Source organism: Orbicella franksi, chromosome 7, assembly GCF_964199315.1.
Source record: "Orbicella franksi chromosome 7, jaOrbFran1.1, whole genome shotgun sequence".
NCBI lineage: Eukaryota > Metazoa > Cnidaria > Anthozoa > Scleractinia > Merulinidae > Orbicella > Orbicella franksi.
The window spans coordinates 2,729,993-2,750,000 of NC_138151.1; the positions used below are offsets into that span (position 1 = coordinate 2,729,993).

Sequence of the window (20,008 nt, forward strand, 5' to 3'; positions counted from 1 at the left end):
TATTTGTGGACTCTAATCCATCGGCGACGACAAAGGTACTGTTACAAAATAAGATTATCTTTTTAAAATTCAAGGACTTCCCAAGGTAAACAAACACCAAAGCGTTGAGAATTAACCGCAGAGCGGAATCAAAATGAAGATGATTGATTTGACGAAAAGAAGCTTCGAGGAGGCAGAACAAGACGAATTCGGAACAGTACACTTCAGACGGGTTAGGCAGATTAGCTACGTTTTACATGTCAGCGCCAGAGAATTCCACACTTCTAATATCAGTGCACAGAAATACACTGACATGACCGGCGATAAGATAAGTTACACTCCACTGACAGTTCAAGCTGTGTAATGAATTGACCGTCAAGAAAGCTTTTAGAGTTTGTTTCTTCTATATCGGATTAAGGTTAAGGTTAGCAATGCAAGAGTTTGGTACGTCGTGACTTTAGGCCGTACATAGCACTTTGAAGAACAAAATTAAAGTATTACCGTAGAAATTTTTGTGGTGGGAAAAAAAGTTTTAGGTGTGAAAGACTTGTTACAGATTTATCTTCGAACTTTAGAATGGTATATCTTTTTTGTCCATCGTAATTAGAGAAAGTTTATCAAATATCTTTAGTCCATTTTACTGCAATTGTAACACTTGAGTTACCTTTGAGCTTTTTCGCTCCAAAGATAATATTTGGAAGTCTTGGAACACATTAAACAGGGGCTGTAGAGATGCACAATGGTTGAGAAGGTCACATAGTTTAAATAAAATTCTGAAATGTCACGGAATGTCTCAGCTGATAAGTGGTCAGACAAACCTGAATACATATTTAGACCGAACGTGCTGTATTACCAAGCATATCGATGATGAACGCCTGCTGTAAGCACTGCTCAGGTTAACCAGGGGAAGAAAAGCACTAATCATCTCTTGCTGAACATCGAGCAAAAACATGAAGTTTGTCGAGTTCTGTTGGCTTGGAGTCATTTTTTTAATCTGCAACGCAAAGAAAGGTAAGCCAGTGTTTCAATTGAAATATCGAAGTCATTCAACTTGTTGCAGTGGAGGCGTTTTCACAGCGTATAAGTAGTCGATGTTGTTGTTTTCTGGCTTTCAAAGTGAGACACTTTCAAAGGAAAGAAAAGTTGAAAGATATTTTCTTCTCGGCAATCGTCTTTTAACTTCGTTTTTCACGCAAACATATCGAAACAAAATCAAAGGATTGGCACGCCAGTACAAGCCACAGATACAAAAGGTATTTGCTTTACTGATTTATTGTTAATTTAAACACCAGCTGAGAAAATTAATTTACACCTGGCGCGTGCTGTTCACGACAAAAAAATACAATTTCGAGACACGATGTTGATAATAAGTTCAAGAGAGGGAAGACTAGCGGAAATATGTCGATAAGTCGGTCCTTGTCACTGTTTTGAAACGATAAAGCTCTACAGCACAGCTCTGTTTATTTATCCGATACTCTATCGCTATGTAAATACGACGGAGCCGGCCAACTATTGTTCTGTGTAGCCAGCTAATGCTATCGCCAAGTGTTATGGTGAAGAAATAGCAACAAAGCAGTCGAAAGGTAATTTTCACCTCCACAACCCAGCCTCTTACGAAAGTATTCCACTGTCAACACAGACGAAGTAAACATCCAAAAGCCCTTTACTTAACACGGGTAAACATCAGGCTGCATGCGACCTTTAAATGATTTTAAATGCTTTTATAACCCAGTAGATTGGTCTTCAATGGACTGCCGTGGGTTTAAGAACGTGCTTCAACTGATTAGTTCAAACATACCTTTTCTTCAACCAATCAGAAGGCAGGTTTTCCCACCAACTTACACAGCTGTCCTTTTGTTAATGGTACATTATTTACCTTTGTTGTGATAAGCAAAAGATATATAACATTCATTTAAAAACATAACTGTCTAGAAGACTTCTCTACCTACGAACATATCTCATTATGCAGCAGCCAATTCAAACAAACCTTATCTGACTTGATGTTTGCCACTGCATTAGATGTTCTTTTATTGGGGAGCTTTAGCAATGACGACGGCGACGCCGAGGACGACGCCTTGTGATAAAATATGAATTTATATTTTATCTATATTTTACCTTCGAGTGTCGCAACTGTGTGCAGAGATCTGTTCAGTGCGCCTATCAATCTACAAACTTTCTCGGCCTAAATATGCAATAACGGCATTCAATTCCAAAAGAAGATTTAAAAAATTAGTCATTGTGGTTCACGTTCTCCAAAATACACCTTGGTCATTTCACGTTGTTGTGTTGCAAATGACATTTAAGAAATGAACCAAGATTCAAATCGCAAGTGCAGAACCATTGTTCTGCTGATCAAACCTTTTGTTTGGTGACGTTGTCGTTGGTGTCGCCATCGTGGTTTGCTAAAGATCCGTATTTTTTTACATTTCAGAGACAGGAAGTTCTTCCATGATCGTGAATCTCCGAGTAAAGGCATTGTCTCCAAACAGTCTCTTGGTCACGTGGGATCCCCCAAAGGAAGTCTCCGATTCACTGGTTGGGTACAGCCTCGTTTTCGTTCCCGTTCTAGCGCACCAAAAAAGGAGAACGCACGTGGAACTTTTCGTACGTCATCACTTATACGTTTTCAATCATGTTAGATACGACTATTAAAATAATATCGACCGCATGGCTGAAGTTCACCAATAAACAACAGAATGGTCTTCGCTCGACTAACCATCATTTACTACCTAAGCCTACAGCAGAGTTCTTTTGCAAAGCGCTGCTTCTCCTAAAGTGGCGCTGGAATTATGGAATTCTGTGCGTCAGGATTTTAGACAATGTAACTCTCTGGGGGTTACTGAGGGCAAGGAGAAGAAAAAACGCACTAATAACATTAAAGTAACATTGAAGCTAATCATGAACATTAACTGACAAAAAGGTTTATTTTAATTTGCATATCATGAAATCTGTTCTTTCTTGTTTTTTTTTTTTTTGGCAAAGGTACAGGTTGTGTGTTTAGAAACTTATCCGAGAAAGAAATCAGTTCTCTTATGAATTTCTGTTATAGATACTCGATGTGATCTTCTTCAGTTACCCGCGAGTACATTTTCATTAAACTTAATTGCTTTTTTTTTCCACGACAGATGAACCGGCATATCCTAACTAACCTTCGCCCAGGCACACGGTACAAGATCAAGCTTGCGCCGCTGATGAACAGTGGAAAGATGAAAGGAGTTTACACAAACTGGATTAATGCCAGAACTCTAGCAGGTGAGAAAACTAATAGAGGGGAACTCCCATACAAAAGGACGGGGGTGCTCATGGGAAATTTTACAAGAACCCCTAAGAGGTATCAAGATTCTGTCTTGTGGGCGAGGCTTGAATTTTTTTTCAGCCCTAAGAGGTACCAATTCTAAAGAAATACATTATCTCCTGTCATATTTTTTTCGGCTCAATACCGTGAAAGGTTCCGTAATAGCTCCCGCTGTGGACCATTTGAGGTTGAACTCCCTAGGAGACACCAAAACCGTGTTTTTAACCCGTAAAAGGTACAACAAGCACCCGCGTCCTCTTTATTTAGGACTCCCCCCCCCCCCCGCCCCCCGTGGGGACAAACCATCATGTTCTCACCTATCACCGCTAAAGGGAAGACAAAAACTGCTTCAGTACTGCGTATGATCAAAAGTTGCTTTGCAAAAAAACAGAAGTATTGCTTTCTTCTCAGATAGCAGCTACAAATATATTTGAAACTATATGGCGCAAAGACTTTACGTAGTCAGGCGTCTGATGCAACTGCATAAATAAGCCCTAATTCCACAAACAGTTTAATGATACTTTCATGGTTCTCCTGCTTGAAAAATGTTGTTGTAGTCGCACCTCCCATAATCGTTCTTCCTTGAAGAAGTTACAATTTTATGGCAGGTTAAAATTGAAGTCTACAAGTTGAATTGTGCATGGTTGGAACCTTGACCAAGTGTCCGCCTCAGTACAGGAGGTGTTCGTCAGCGAGATTTTTACTGTGTGAGCTAATATAACTCCCCTTGTTGGCCTTGTGCTTCGATATATATTTTTGGTATTTTGATCACTGTTTCCGCCATTTGTAGATAACAAGACTGCCTTAGGACAGAAGTCTGATTCCAAAGTCGAGCCACCGATCTCATCCCATGAGGTCCCCGGACATTGCTCGCGCATTAACCGACTTTGTGAAGACGTCGGCTACAACTTAACCCAGATACCTAACCACTTCAACCAACAAAACCAGAATGACGCCGAGCAAGAGTTGTCCCAGTTCACCAACATGATCCAATCGAACTGTTCATCTGTGTTGCACGTGTTTTTATGCTCACTGTATTTTCCTCCCTGTACTGATGATTGTGATCCGCCCACGCCCCCATGCCGCTCCGTGTGTCGCGCGGCCAGACGTGACTGCGAGCCTTGGCTGAAGAGGTCTGGGCACACATGGCCCTATAAATTTAAATGCAGTGCTTTTCCAAATCCCAATGAGAGCGCTTGTGTAGGAGAGGACGGCACCATAACCTCTGGTAGGAACTGCGTACTCTCTCTTCCACTGTTCTGTGTCAATAATGTTACAGTTATGAAATACGATAATCACCTTAAGCACTGGAGTTTAATAGGAAAAGTCGCATAAGCCTTGTAGCTGCTGTTCTTTTCCCTATCCAAAGGAAATTGATTATGTCTTAAAAGTAAAATTCCGCATTCTTAGAAAACATTCACCCCGCTATCGATCATCTGAAGAAGAAGGTGGCCCTATCTAACTAGCGCGCTGGACTAGTCTGTAATGCATCGTCACTGTAGTTTCTTCATACCTGCTTAGCATGCTGTCTTCATTGTTGTTAGTATTGTTCTCACATGCGTGATAAAATGCTAGTGACTTTATTCGTAACGTACATTGCACAGCGCGGTGGTCTCATGGTTAGTTCACTCGACTCCGGATCAAGCGGTCCGGCTTCGAGCCCTGGCCGGGGACATTCTTGGGAAAGAAAGGTCACTCTCACAGTACCTCCCCACACCCAAGTGTATAAATAGGTAACGGCAAGAGACCGGAGAATTTAATGCTGGGGGGGGGGGGGTAACCCTACGATGGACTGGCATCCAATTTAGGGTGAAGTACTAAGGTCCAGCATAGTTAACAGGGGAGTGGTTTTGAAACTCGACAAAGTTTTTTGTTGTATGTTTTCGTTCTCTTTTTTGGCCTTGACCGTGCACAAAACACAATAGTTGTTTACTACTGACCGAGGAACTAAGCAATAGAAATGTTTTGGTTACGTAATTCATGCATAGTGTATGAGCGCAAAACAGAAGATTGTGCACCGTCCTGGATGTGGGTTTCGTAACCATCCTCCTCTACTAACTATGGGTCTAGAAATACTCCGAGTCGCCAAATGCTATAGACACCGTGATAGGCTCCGGTAATGCGGACCACTTGGACCAACGCAGATTTGTTTCAAGATCATCTGATTATATATCCAAGAAACAATTTTTTTTACTGAAATTACGGGTGAGTGCACAATCTTATTGCCAAATTAACACAGTTTGTCATCATTTTTTCTGTTTTGTGATTTTCAAATAAGACAGTCTTTTTCTTTTTGGACTGAACCGGTTCTTATTTTTAAAAGCCGAAATTTAGCCCTTAAACTTTGATTTTTAGTGTATTCTACGCACAGTTTATTTCTATTAAAGAAGTAATTTAAAAACAAGATTTGTTCTCCTGCTAATCAAAAAATCTTAGTTTCGAAAACTAGTATTTTGTGAATTATGATTTAATGTAAGATCTATCATAAATCTTTTTGTTTCCTATTGTATTTCTACAGTCCTGGAACCGATAGTGGTACCGGAGCAATGTGAACCACTACACAACTCAAGCATGTGTCATGGTCTGGGGTACAACCTCGTTCAGATGCCTAACTTTTTCTACCCCAATTCACAAAAAGACGCGGAGGACAGAATGCGTGTATTTACACCGCTGGTGAACAAGGACTGTTCTGAAAATCTCCAGTTCTTTCTGTGCGTGTTGTATGTCCCTCCTTGTGTTATCAATATGGTGGGCATCATTCCTCCTTGTCGAGGATTGTGCGAGGAGGTAAGGCGCGGCTGTGAGCCCGACATGATAACTGCTGGCTACCCATGGCCACCATTTATGGACTGTAAACGGTTTCCATTGAATGATAAAAAGGGATTCTGTTTGAAACCAAAAGCCAAATGTCAAAAGAGTAAGTAGCAGTTCTTTCCAATGATTCCATACATTTTATTTGATGTTATATCTAAAAATTAGGTTTACGTATTAACTGTTTAATTGATCACGAGTAGCTGTCACGTAAGTGCTATTGCAGACCACGTCACGTAAGCCCGCGAGCAGGTTCTCGTGTTTTGGGCCGGGGACGCGAGCGGCGAAGCCGCGACAGAGAGACGCGCGAGGCGAGCCGGCGCGCTTCGAGTCGACGTCCTTCGTTCCGCAACGCGCGTCGTTCGTAAACTCGCTCTCGCGCCAAAGTGAAAAGTGAAATAGCAGTGCTTGAGTGCAAAATTCAAACACTGGAGCCTGCTCGCAGGCTAACGTCACGTTTCCTGGTCATAACGTAAAATGGGACCACCTTGACATATTAGCAACAGGACGGTCAGATACCCATTTTATGTAACCTACCCTAAATGATAATGTTAGTAGTGAAAAGCTTTATATTTATTAGTTTGCATGTTTTTAATACCCTATTTTTTCACCTTACGTCATTCATTTTTATTGTTCCTTAAATATTACAGTAATTAGTTACTTCTCTTAAATTTAAATTTAGTTGTTACTTCTATTCTAAACGGTCACTTTTGAAGATGTATTTTAAAACATACGAAACGTCAAGTAAAAAGATAGAATTTTTGTTATGAAAAACAGTATCATTGGATTATGCAATTCAAGAGTTGGCTTAGCCATCATGGTATATGAGCCATTATATCATGCTCTACAAATATGCTAAGCGTACGCGTGATTTTTGGGGACGTTTTTACTTTTATTTTAGTTTTCTGTATTCTGGGGGCGGTTTTAATAAATACGCGACTCGTTTGCTATCTACCATCTCTTGTAATCCATCAAATATCTTTGCTCGCGCGCGATTGGTCTGAACACGTCACGTGACCGAATATTCCCCAGCTAGAACTGGGGAATATCCGAGATTAGTATATTCTCAGCTCCGACTATTGCATTTCTAGCTCTCTGATTGGCTCAAAAACTCCGACTATGAGCCATTAGTCGGAGTTTTACCTTATATGGAAAACAGTGCGCCAAGTTTAAAAATTTTCCGCTCTGTAAAATTGTTGAAATAAAAATCGGCGGCAAAAACCCGATTAAGAATATACTAAAACAATTATTCCATTCGACCTTGTTGGATATGAAGTGATCATAACCAACTCGCGCTACGCGCTCGTTGGTTATTTATCACTTCATATCCAACGCGGTTTCATGGAATAATTGTTAAATATTCCCCAATTTTCAAAACTGCGCGTCTCGCGAAAAAGATTTGAAGGATAATAAACACAGTGGCCTCCATTTGACGCGAAAATATCCCAGGATATTTGTCCTTGGACATCATCTGTTCCTCAAAAGCTCAGTTTTCCTCGAGCTACGCTCTCGGAAAACTGTTCGCTTCTCGGAACAGATAATGTCCGCGGACAAATATCCTGGCAAATTTCCGCGCCAAATGGAAGCTATTGTTTATATATCCAACGAGCGCTCGTGGAATAATTGTTAATTGCAATGTCCAGTTGAACCTACCATTCTCATACAGTGAACACTGTGTTTTATTGCAAAGAGAATTACGATCGACTTTCCTGACATTAAAAGTTTGAAGTTGTCCTTCAGTAGCATGTTGGGTAGTTAAATAGACGATTCGATTGAGGCCTGGAGTCACTGTATTTCTATTAATTCTAAGCTTTCGCCGATCTACGGCATAGTCAGGGAAGGTAAAGAAAATAATGCGTTCCCTGAAGATGCCGTAGACCGGCGCAAGCTTGAATTAGAAGAAATACAGTAGATCATAGCCTCTTTGCGCAGACGCTCTTTGGGCCCAGAGAATGGCCGCGTAGGAGGCTGTGGATCAAGAATATAAGAGCAGAAACCGACACAACGTAGGATGATTATTTGGAAGGTGTACTAAATTTCGGCTGGCCAAACCAGCCTTCTTTAGGTACAATGAGAATTTAAGTGGATCAATGCCTCAATCGAATCGTCTATCTACTCTGACATTATCTGACATTATTGTTCACTTTATTTCCAAACTCAGCGACAGAGGTAATGAAACCACAGCAACGCTGCCAGCCACTGAGGATTGCAATGTGTAAAAGTTTGAACTATACTCATACCATACTGCCAAACTTCCTGAACCATACCAGCCAGTCTGTTGTGGGTCGTATCTTCGATACAAAGGAATTCAAATCACAGCTCGAGTCTAATTGCTCTACTCAGTTGAAACGCTTCGCTTGTTTCCTGTTTGCACCGTTTTGTACGTCTGACGGAACGGCACTACCGCCCTGTCAGAGATTCTGCGAGAAAGTTAAGACGGATTGCGCCAACCTGACTGTTCGCTGGTTGGCTGATTTGGACTGCACGAGATTCCCGACTCTGTCACGCAAGCGCTTGTGCCTTGGCGATCCGCTGACCACAATAGACTGTGTTGGTCCTCACAGCAGACCCTGTACAGGTAGTACAATTCGTTGTTGTTGTTGTTGTTGTTGTTGTTGTTGTTGCTGTTTTTGTTGTTGCTCTTTCTTTGCGGCGTGCTCGTGAGTTCTTCATACCTGCTTAGTATGCTGACATTATTGTTGTTTGTATTGTTTTCGCATGCGTGATATAATGCTAGTGACTTTAATCTTAGCGTACATTGCATAAGGCAATAAATAAGGAAAATTATTGCCTGTTTTTTTGGTTTTCTCCTTGCAATCACGTAAAATCAAAATGAATCAATAAAAAACGATCACTTTCCTTTGGTATTATTTTTGAATCCTTCTTATCCATAGAAAATTCAAGAGGAACAAAGTCTCATAGAGGCATGTAGCTATTGCGGACCTACGCTTGCGAAAATTAAAATGCACGCGCAATCCAGTCCCTCGACCTTATCTCTCCTCCTTTTGATGGAACTTCCGGTGCTAAGAAAATGGAAGTCTTGTCAGAAAAGGAGTAGCAAGACCAAGCTACTGTTCTCTGGCCGTAGGCGCTCAAACAGTTTGTTCTGTCTGTTGTATTTGCAGTGATTTCATCGACTTTTCCAATTATCTTAAGATGTTCGTCGCCTGGCACCCGCTTTGTCATTGACGAAATAACAATCAACCAACACAATGGAACGAGTGTACTTATGACGTCAACATCGGACGCTGTTCGGCAATGCAACCAAAGCCGACGACAAATCGAAGGAAGATACGAATGTCACTTTACTGTCAATTATGGCCAAAATGGACTGTTTTCAGTGACTCATGTGGCCGTGAAATACCATTGCTTTAAAGACTGATCGGGAGGTACCAGGTCATGTGACAACCAAACTTTACATCGTGTATGTGTGTGTGTGTGTTTGTGTGGTGCATTTGGAAATAAAAAGCAACGTCAAATAATAAACATTGATATCGTGCTATGATAAGGTCAGACATTCCACTTAGGACATGAGTTGATTGACAGACAGCTCGAGAATTCCTTTCTTTTTGCTGCCAGTAGATTGAAAAATGCAGTGCATTACTTCAAGATTAGATCTGCCCCAATTGTCCTCCGCAACTTTTGCGCAACGTTTGGCGTTTAAAGCAATTTTTTGCGGTTCTAGCAACCTCGAGTAAGTTTTGCCTTTCTGAGCAACTTTTGAGCAAAATATAGGTTTAGAACACATATCAAGCACAACGATTTCATAGAAAACTTCCATTTATGCGAATTTCTTGAAATTTAATCGACTTTTTTGAAGTTTGAATACATAACCTGTTCGCAGGTCTATAGTTTTGAGCCGTTAAACTTAAGAATATCCTTAAATTTCGCCCATATTTGCTAACAACTCTTTATTAAAAGCTAAGTTTTCTTGACCGATGACCGTTAGTAGTTATTGTGAAGAAAGAAAAATAAAGCTTTTAATTAGAATTTTATAAAAAGCAACTTTTGAAATTTACGTCGCAATTTTTTGGATTTTGGTAATTTTTAGCAACTTGTTGGCATTCCAGTGAGCAAGGTTCCAGCATTTTACGAGTACAATCGGGACAGGCCTATTGAAGACTGTTGCACTGGCGAAGGGCTGACCCTCGAAACATTGACTGTTAACGGTGGTCTCTTGACCTTTATCAACTTCAAGTTTCTTGTGCTCCTTGTCGACATAGTAAAGTCCGGCGTACATTTTTTTTGGTCATAATTTATTTTGTATAAAATTAGGCTAGTGTATCATCCAAATTCTTCCATTACTACTGTTACTGATTAATAGTATAACTACGGTAGTTTGTAGTGGTTTGAAGTATGGAACTTTGTATCCTTTTACAAACTATCTTTAAAGTGACATGCAGCTGCAATGAATTAAAAAGAAATAATGAAAAAACAGCTGAGTAAATGTCTCTCGTGCAGGTATCAAACGCGTCATAGTCTTTGAACAAGTGTTATCATATGACTTGCTCCGTTGGCGGGCAAGATAAATCGCCGGATCCGACGCTGGGATTGGCTATCCTAGCGGGCAAAATGGCGCTATCTTGCCCGTTCGGGATTACCCGCTGTGTCCCGCAAAAAAATAAAAAACAGTGTTCTTTTCCATATAATAAATCCTTTATTGATCAAGTTTGTTCGGTCAAGATGGTTGGATATTGGTCTCGTCCTTTTTTGCATGTTTTGGACCCACCCTGCGAGCAGAGCCTCTTTTATCTCTTTTTACTTTGTCTTTATGCTTGTATCTTTATACCCTGCTTGCAGGGTGAAAAGGACCTTGCCCCCTAAATATCCATCCACCGAGCAAGCTTGGTCAAAACCCCATATTTGCATCACGTTCACGAACGTTCGAAAGTGTCTTGTTGGTAAATTGTTGGGACACAATGTCATACAATTGAACCTGAATTCGAACTATCTCGAACTGCTATGTAAACTTAAAAGAGTTCGGGTAAAGTTTCGAGATGGCCGGTAGTTAATAACTGAAACAAATTTAAGTTCGAGATATACCGCTGATCAATCAGCGTTGATTGCGACTGTTTCACTCGATACACTTTATTCACGATGGTGGCCAGGTGAATATCGAATTCTTGTTATAACCATATGCAAATTAGCCGAATGATCGGACAGAAAGCAAGCGTTGGAAGAAGACAGTGTCTGGAAAGTTGACTTATTCTAACAGTGAAACATTTGTGCCAAAATGAGTTAAGAAATCCATATATGGTCATATATGAACTATTGATTTTATTATTCTGCCTATTTGAGTTAATCAATATTTTTGTTTTCCAAGTCACTGCAGCGGAACTGCCTAAACTTTCTAGTATTTTATACTAGTGTACTAAAAGTATAGCATGAATTCGTAAAAAGTATGAGAAATAAAAGGAAACCAGTTGTAATATGAAAACAAACATGGCGTCTATCATTAATAAGGTAAAGGTAAAGGTAAAGTCTGCATACGAGCCAAGTGGCCCATCAGGCCGGAGCTTATCCCGGTTTCTGTAGCATGAAGCGACTAGGAGTATTTCTACTTCCCCCTGGATGGGATGCTAGTCCATCGCAGGCTTACCCCCAGCATTAAGTTCGGCGGTACTCATTTATACACCTGGGTGGAGAGAGGCACTGTGAGAGTAAAGTATCTTGCCCAAGAACACAACACAATGTCCCCGGCCAGGGCTCGAACCCGGACCGCTCGATCCGGAGACGAGCGCACTAACCATGAGACCACCGCGCCTCCCTCTATCATTTCTATCATTAATAAACTAGCGGCTAAATACAGGAATTGTGCCAAGTCTGCTCTGGTTTAGTCTGCTGGCAGCAGGTTTTCTCTCTAAGGGTCACTAGGACGAGTACTTAGTCATCGTAAAGGCAAAAGGGCGGTATGGCGTTGGCCGCGTAGGGAAGAAGGCGGGACAAGGGCGGAATGACCGAGTAGGGAAGAAGGCGAGACGAGAAGCGTGCCCCATGTCTCGTCCCATTCTCCTTTAGCCAAAACGTCTCGCCTCATAACCCCTACTGAATTTCGAGAGAAAAACAAACTGCCAGCAGTCTAACCTACGTATCACTAAATACCACTTTGGTTATTAACAGGACTCCGTTTAGCCTAAACAGCACTTTGGCTAGCCTAAACTGCACTCCGGCTAGCCTAAACTCCGCCGGTTAGCCGTATGCCCCTTCCACTCTACGCCGGAGAAATTTGAAAATGCAACTTTATTTCTACGTTATATACAGTTCCACTTTTGAAAACGGAGATTTTCGAAAACGATGACATCACTATAATCAGGAGGTTTCCTTGCTCGTGTTTTCCTCAAACACGAATCGAAAATGACCGGCCATGGTTTCGTTTTCAAATTTCTCCGACGTAGTGTGGACGGAAAGCATTTGATGCGTTTTCAGAGTGAAAACGCCGTTTTCAAATTTGTCCGTCTCTAGAAGTTAAGTTAGCGCTGGCTTGGGATTGGTTAGCTAGCTCTTTGACTGGATGCATTTTCTTTATTTAGCAGCATGTGTGAAAATTAACGGTGACTAAGGTCTCTTCGCAGATGACTTTATTACGGGAAGCTGTAATTATCAGACATAAAAAATCTCTGGCTTCTGACGCCATGTGAAGCCGCTAATGAAACCCTCTGACTCCCAAGATCGAGATATTTTAATTTCTCCCTATACTAATTACATTCATTACAAGTTTATTTGTGAGAATTTAATGATACTCTTAAACCGGCCATTTTTTAGTTTTCTCATCACACGACTGCTTGGCGTTGAAATAGTAAATTATTTCGTATCCAAATTTTCCCTGAATGTGAACAGGAGATGCAACTAAATCAAAGAAAAATTTAAACAACCGACAAAAAATCTACCACACGTATTATTATTCTTTTTATTTCGATTTTAGCTTGTCACTTTGTGGTCAAAATATCACTCTCCAAGCCATTTATTGTCATTACTTGACTATATACAGTTTGAATACACATTTGCACTGAACTTAACGCTTACAACTGAATGATGCACTGTTGATATCCTGCGTTATTATGCTCTTGCTATCGAAATCCTCCATCTTTCAATCCTTCTCTCATTTTAATTATCTTACATGTTCGTCGTTGTTTGTTTGTTTTGGGTGCTAGCTTCTGGGTTAGAACGGGAAAAGTTATCTTCCCTCCAAAAGAATAGTTTTGGTGAAGTTTTGTAAATAGCTTCCCGAATACTTCGCAATCGATAGCTGTAAATGAATGGGTTGACAGAAGAATTCACAAACGACAATGTTTCTAAGCAAATATAAGCTAACTTGACAGGCCCAGTGAATCCGAGGATAGTATAAGCGACAAGATAACAAATAAAAGGAACGTAAAACAAAACTACAAGTGTTACTATATATACTGCTGTTAAGGTGAAAGTCCTAAAACTTTTAATCTCCGTTGCCGCCATTTGGCCGTGAAGACGATTGCTCAGTGCCACTTCGTCATGGATCCGTCTTTGATGACGTTTGATCACTTTAAATATCTTAAAGTAACTCACAACGTTGATAGTTAAGTTCACGAAGGATACAACAGAAGCCATTCCTAAGAATGTTTGATTCGGCAGCCCTGCAAATCGAGCCAAATACAGAACAATGCATAATAACCAATACAACGCCACCAGAAGCACAATACGAGTATGCGTAACAAGTGTGTTGTGCTGGAGAGGTTTTAACAGAGCCACAAGTCGCTCCACACTGATAGTGGTGAGAATACAAAATGACACACTTGAGATTATCCAGGTTAAAGCGTTCTTTGCCAAGCGAATACTGCAGTACATGTCAATGTTATGTAATTCCTCCATTATTCTTTGCACGACATCTAAAGGTTGGACTACAGCGCCGACAAGGAGATCAGCGAACGCGATCCAGCAAAGAAGGCTGTTCTGGGGTGTATGAAGGCTTGAAGTTTTCCAGAAAGATATTAAAACGACAGCGTTCGAAGATGTTGCGATGAGCGCAAAAATCGCGTTCAAAACGCCAGCGATTACATTTGCAATGGAAATGTATCTAAGAGACTGCTGATTTGTGTCTAAAAACAAGCAGTTTGCCGAGGAAGTGTTGGAAGTGTTCCATGCCATTAGTTCTGGTTTGCAATTATCACGTCAGCTGAACACATCCTCAAAATAAAAATCAGGTTCAAAGATCAATTTAGTTTTATCCTGACTGCAGGCTGTAGCGAGAGTCTGTTTTGTTTTGTGGGCAAAACTACTCAGCAAGACAGAAGGTTAATTGCAGATCTGCAGGGAGTTTCACTTCAAACCCAACTGTAGAAGGTAATCAGGAAACCGCTTGATCAAAATCGTAATTCAAATGGAAATTTCTCATCATGTGTAGATTTCATATAAGTGTTACCTAGCGTTTGCTTAATTTCGACAGACGGGGGTGGTTATATGCCCATATTCGGGGCTACTAGGTCCGTGCTTGAGCTTCACCTAATGTTGTCTAAAAGGTGGTTTCAGAAGTAGTAAGGAGGGGGGGGGGGGGAATTGAGCGCTAAACCCGGCCGGTCCCCTCCTCGGCGTCTTAATGACAGGCACATTTAACTGTCAAACCCCTAGTAAACATTTGGACTACAGTTTTAATTGACAACCGGCAATAAATCTTCGCGTAAACCGTCTTAAAAATAGAAATTTAAACATTAATGGGATCTCGAATGTTAAGCTTTAGAGCTGTAGTGGAGAGAAAATTTAAAGCGTCTACATGTAAGGTATATTGGAAAGAAAGCTAGTGACCACCAATGAATGCCTTGAATAGGGTATTATAACTGAACAGCTCATAGAGTCTATTTTTTTCTAAAGAATAAAAGAGAATCAAAATTAGGTATTTACTGCTTTTAATTACTAAGTGGAACGCTTAAAAGGATAGCAAAATCAGAAGTGGAAGGTAACAATTTCAAGTGTGTTTTCACGCTTATCCAAAATTCAGTCAAGTACTTCCCTTAAAATGTTATATCATGTTCTGAAAAGTAATAGAAAACCAGACTTTCGCGTTAATTATCTTTAAGGAACAGATAACGTCCTATATCTTGATGTTTTCACTCATTAAATGGATTCTCAAATTTGCATGAATATCTAAATACTTTCAATTTCAATTTGCGGTAGATGAATTAAAGTTTAAGCACCCTATGGATATGTAATGAGCACTATAAACTCCTTCTGGTGACGTTACGATAAACATACCCACCCACACGACATCAATTGACCGTTACGCTTCCGAGGCTTAATGCATTAAACAGTTCATGCAGTGAAGCTTGCAAGTAAAACTGTCTTTGCAATTTCTCATAATCGTTTTGAAAGAAATTTATTAACGAAATAGAATATTAGACCATCTGCGATAAATTACCTTTTCAAACATTTAATCCAACAGAGGAAAAAGTTTAATGAATCACGACAGAAGCTCTTCCTGCAGTCAAATGCGGTTTACTTTTAAGCGAACCTTTCCACTAGCGATCCCAATGGAAACGGGTGAAATATTACGAAAACTGCGGGGAACATATATCCCTGGGTTACTGACCTTTGAAACAAACACAAGGTATTTTAAAAGATGAAGGGATAAAAAAAAAAGATAATTGGGCTAAGTTTGCAAAAATACGGAACGTTTCGACAAATTAGTCGCCTTTCTCGCTTTCACCCCAAAGACATTAAATAGTGAAACTGGGTACTTCATGAAAATTTTATCTTTTGTTTTAGTCTTTTATGTTTAATATTTGGAACCATAACATCTCAAACTCGAATTTTCTTCTTTGTGATTTCAATATTGTGGTAATATTTTAGGTTTTAATTAATTTTAAAATCCAACCTCCTTTTATAGTGTCAACAAATTTCTAATAACTAGAAACGCGGATTTTTAATATATTTACTTTATTCGTGCAAACGAGCTTTTGAAGACTGCAAAAAAGCTGAAAAAATATATGAATACTTCCTTACAAAAAGGGATAATGAAAAATGAAGAAACGTTAGTTTTGTCCTTTCATTTTGCCACTAATCACGTGACCTATTCTGCGCACGGCTGCGTATTACACATTCTGTTTTTCGCGGGCATTTCCTGGGCTTGACATGCGTTGTAGCTGGCTGGTGTTTTGTCATCTGACCTCAAGCACCTTGCATCTCGTGTTTGAAAACCTGACAAGCAAATCAGTGTATCACGAAAACGACCAAATAGAACTAATAATCAAAGAACTAACTTTAAGGTGGCTCAATCAATGCTAGCGCTCTTTTTCAGCTGATGCTATAATAATGGTATCAGTTAAAACCAATGGCCAATGATCGGTTAAAACGTTAAGGTCGTGACGCTAAAGGTTGCCATAGCAAGAGCGCAGCCCGCGAATTCACTCTTAAGTTAAAAGCGAGGTCGATGATCCCATTTTTCATTATGTTAAATGCAACTTTTTGTCAAGTTTAAATGAGGGAGGGAGTGATCTAAATCTACTCCCACAAATTATTTTGAACTTTGTGAATCTTGGCCTGCTGTTTACAATTCCTTAATAAAAACTCTTGCTTGAGTTATAGATGAGTTGCTAAGCAACTTCACTAACCAAATATGCAAGCTGAGTTGATTCTCTTTGGTTTAATTTGTCTCTTACTGAAAATATCAATTACTGTCCGACCGCACTGCTTGGTAATAAAGTTCACCCTGTATTTACCGTTTCAGGAAATACCATCTGCACATTTGTCATTGTGATGCAAAAATGTATCTGTTGTCCATTATACATCTTTTGAGGTGTTTCTTTGCACGAATCTTGCGCACTTTCTCCTGCTCTGTGGATATAATGATCAATGAATAAAAATGAAGCTACTTCGAACTGTTTCTTAACTAATTTTAGTATCCCGGAGTTACCATCATTTTTGTGTTTGGGTAAGTTTGGCTGTTAATTTTATGACACGTCGCATATATTTGATAGGCTGTGTGTCCTTCATAAAATCCTTTGCAAAGGCAGGTTGAAAAGCAGATGCATACATTCATGCATGCACTTTATTTATGCTTGACTTTACAGAATGGTCACACATAGCTAATATCTTCGAGGAAAATTAAAAGAAACTACGCGAACTGAACGAACTACACGTACAAATGTATCTAGTACAGAGGTCCTTTAGCCTACGATCGTTCGGTACTCTTCTAGATGCCGGGGCATAACTTGAAAAATTATAAATAGTTTCCTTTTGTAGGGAATATGAACAAGTCTATTATATCAAACGTTCTTACAACGACTATTTCCTACCCAAAACTACTCGAGACCAAAAGCAATCATGATTTGAAATAAGTCGTTACCCACACTTGACGCCCGCCACCTTTTCTCCAACCTCGTTCCCAGGCTCTCTCTCCTCTGCCTCCCTTTGTTCGTTGGGAAAGGGAGGCAAAGGAAAGAGAGCCGGGGAACGAGGTTGCCTTTTTTCTCGCGCTTGGCAGTAATTGCTACTGATCACACGCTTTCCGCACTCGACACTGGCTGCACGTTTTCAGGATGGATACAAGTTGATGCAAACACGAGAAGACGTTTGGGAGCGGCAGTTAGGATGGGCTCGATTACCAGCCCGCTGTTCGGGAAAATGAACCCGCAATCCAAATCGGGCCTACAGGTAAGATGTCTTTCTCCGGGTCCTCTAATGACACAAAGAACGATGGAACGCTCGCCGAGAAAACCGAGCCGAGAGGAAAGAGATTCTGTCAGGACAGACTGTCGAGCAAACGAAGATAAGGAAAAGACGGTGACCACGAAAAATCGAGATTATGTGCGCGACTCTGGCAATCAGTCTTTGAAGTCATTAACAACTTTTTGTTTACGCACTGGTGTAGCAAAAAGAATTGTGCAGTGAAATCACTCATTGATAACACAAAGAAACCGAAGATGAAATGAGATAATTTCAAAAGGCTGAATTTGTTATAGACTCAGTTTAGGAAATGAAAAACACAATTAGCTGAGAGCATTTTTCTGCAATGTCGAATTTCTTTATTAAACTGTCAAAAATCAAATTTCCTTTCGTCCGACAGGCAATTGCTCGCACAATCGGCGGGCGACGTTATTCTGTTATAAGAGTGTGTTGAGGTGTAATAATACACAACTCAGGCAGGAAAAAAGGCATTTGGAACAAACCGTTTGATCAAGTGTGATTATCGAGGTAAGATTTCTTTCAAATAAAAAATATTCACTTTTCTGTGAATGATTTCTTACGAATACCTCAAATGTAATAAGATTGTTCTTAAAAGGGTTTAATCTTTTTACTCCTAGATTTAATTTTAAATTTCTGGACTGTTATATTTTCTACGGGATCTTTACTATCAAGGAATTGTACTTTTTACCACGCAGTCTAATTGGAAATTTGAAAGTTCGCTCCAAGACATTAGAATTAACAGCTAAAAAGAAACATTTTCACTTACACCAAAACTAAAAGCTTTTCTTTTATTGCTTCAAAAAGTGATATGTACAATTTAACTTCAAAAAACAATACTGAATTTTGTATTCACATGTGCAGTGTGGTTACACAAACTCTACACTGAGTTGTTTATTACACCGCCATAATGTATCACAGCTGGTCAGAAAAATATTACTTTTTCAAAGAGGTGAACTTCGAAATTTTTTTCTAGCCCGATGACATTAATTTAATTTGCTTGCACGGTAGCTAATGGTGTTACTCTTCCGAGGTGATTTAAAGCTGTTAGTAATCGCTTGAATATTAGTAGGAATTTTTGCTTCACGCTCAGTCCTGAATAACTCGATTTCTTGGGTAACTGAACCCATGATGTCCACTTCACCAGAAAATTCAAATCGTGGGTGTTTACTCACTTATAGCCCTGTCAAATATTTTATTCGTCGTAAACAGACACTTAACTCGATATTAAAATTGGGACTTTTTAATTTGTTAACATTTGTTACTTCCTCACAACTGTTTATTAACTGTCTTAGACATATAAACACCCAGCTGACATTTGTAATATTATTAATAGGTTTTTCTACGAACAAACACGAAGCCACTTCACTTTTCCAATCGGAAGTTGTTACATCATTTAGTGCGTCATTTGGAAGATACCTCAGAATAATCAACCTCGTTCCCAGGGTCCTCTCTCTACAGGACCTAGGGAATGAGGTTGTCTTGGTAACAAACTAAACAAATGAAAGTGAAGAATGATCATCGCAGTAAATTTTCCAATTTTAGCAACTGGAAAGAAGAAGCCCGAAAAAAATCAAGGCTTCACCGGGATTCGAACCCGTGACCTCCGCGATACCGGTGAGATGCTCTACCAACTGAGCTATGAAGCCACACATTGGGAGTGAGGTCAATTAATTGAGTTCATATCTTCCCATGAGGAGTGAAATGATGTGAAGTATATATGAAGTAATTCATATTTGAACTGCGGTTGTAGATGAAAGTGAAGAATGATCATCGCAGTAACTTTTCCAATTTAAGCAATTGGAGAGAAGAAGCCTGAAAAAAAAAAAATCAGAGCTTCAACGGGATTCGAACCCGTGACCTTGCGCACACGCCGGACGCGAATACAACTTCACCTGCCTAACCTCGCCCCCCATCCCCTATACAATGTTGAAAACTACTACCTGTAATTTCTTCTGACTTCAAACATCGTATGGTGTGGCGAGGGGGAACAGTAACGCATTTTTAAAAGAAAAGTAGCGCTTTCTTCAAACTTCAGTAGTAAAACATATACAATTCGTTAAATTCAATAACAGTGTCCCGAGGACTTTTGTCCACGATTGTAGCTTTTCCCTGCAGATGTTTGCATCGCTAAATTAAACGAGTTGCCGTTTGCAAATTTAACTTAAATTGTGTACTACAGTTTCGCAGTTATTAATGAATATTGCATTTAATTTGGAGAATTATTCAGCTGGTTTCTCAGCTATACAGTAGTTTTAATTTTTGCATTTAAAC

General features: G+C 39.9%; 2 protein-coding genes across 2 annotated transcripts; one reads left to right on the forward strand and one right to left on the reverse strand.

The window, feature by feature from the left end:
* The first annotated feature begins 863 nt into the window (after nt 1–863).
* On the forward strand, nt 864–12,907 carry LOC145492076 (uncharacterized). The gene is made up of 7 exons (XM_081471395.1): nt 864–990; nt 2,411–2,583; nt 3,105–3,231; nt 4,065–4,502; nt 5,793–6,191; nt 8,247–8,663; nt 9,211–12,907. The coding sequence occupies exons 1-7, from the start codon at nt 930–932 to the stop codon at nt 9,465–9,467; spliced, it is 1,872 nt and encodes a 623-aa protein (XP_081327521.1). The 5' UTR covers nt 864–929; the 3' UTR covers nt 9,468–12,907.
* Nucleotides 12,908–13,021: 114 nt separating this feature from the next.
* On the reverse strand, nt 13,022–14,604 carry LOC145493435 (trace amine-associated receptor 8c-like). Its single transcript, XM_081472903.1, has one exon. It carries the CDS (start codon nt 14,204–14,206, stop codon nt 13,199–13,201), a length of 1,008 nt encoding a protein of 335 aa, XP_081329029.1. The 5' UTR covers nt 14,207–14,604; the 3' UTR covers nt 13,022–13,198.
* Between the last annotated feature and the right edge of the window lie 5,404 nt (nt 14,605–20,008).

What these genes read in the sequence shown, in the direction of transcription:
- LOC145492076 (XM_081471395.1), top strand. Translation starts at nt 930, where the DNA reads ATGAAGTTTGTCGAGTTCTGTTGGCTTGGAGTCATTTTTTTAATCTGC. An exon ending in AATCTGCAACGCAAAGAAAG is followed by an intron (nt 991 to 2,410) that starts GTAAGCCAGTGT and finishes TTTACATTTCAG; the next exon opens with AGACAGGAAGTTCTTCCATG. An exon ending in TAATGCCAGAACTCTAGCAG is followed by an intron (nt 3,232 to 4,064) that starts GTGAGAAAACTA and finishes CGCCATTTGTAG; the next exon opens with ATAACAAGACTGCCTTAGGA.
- LOC145493435 (XM_081472903.1), bottom strand. Translation starts at nt 14,206, where the DNA reads ATGGCATGGAACACTTCCAACACTTCCTCGGCAAACTGCTTGTTTTTA.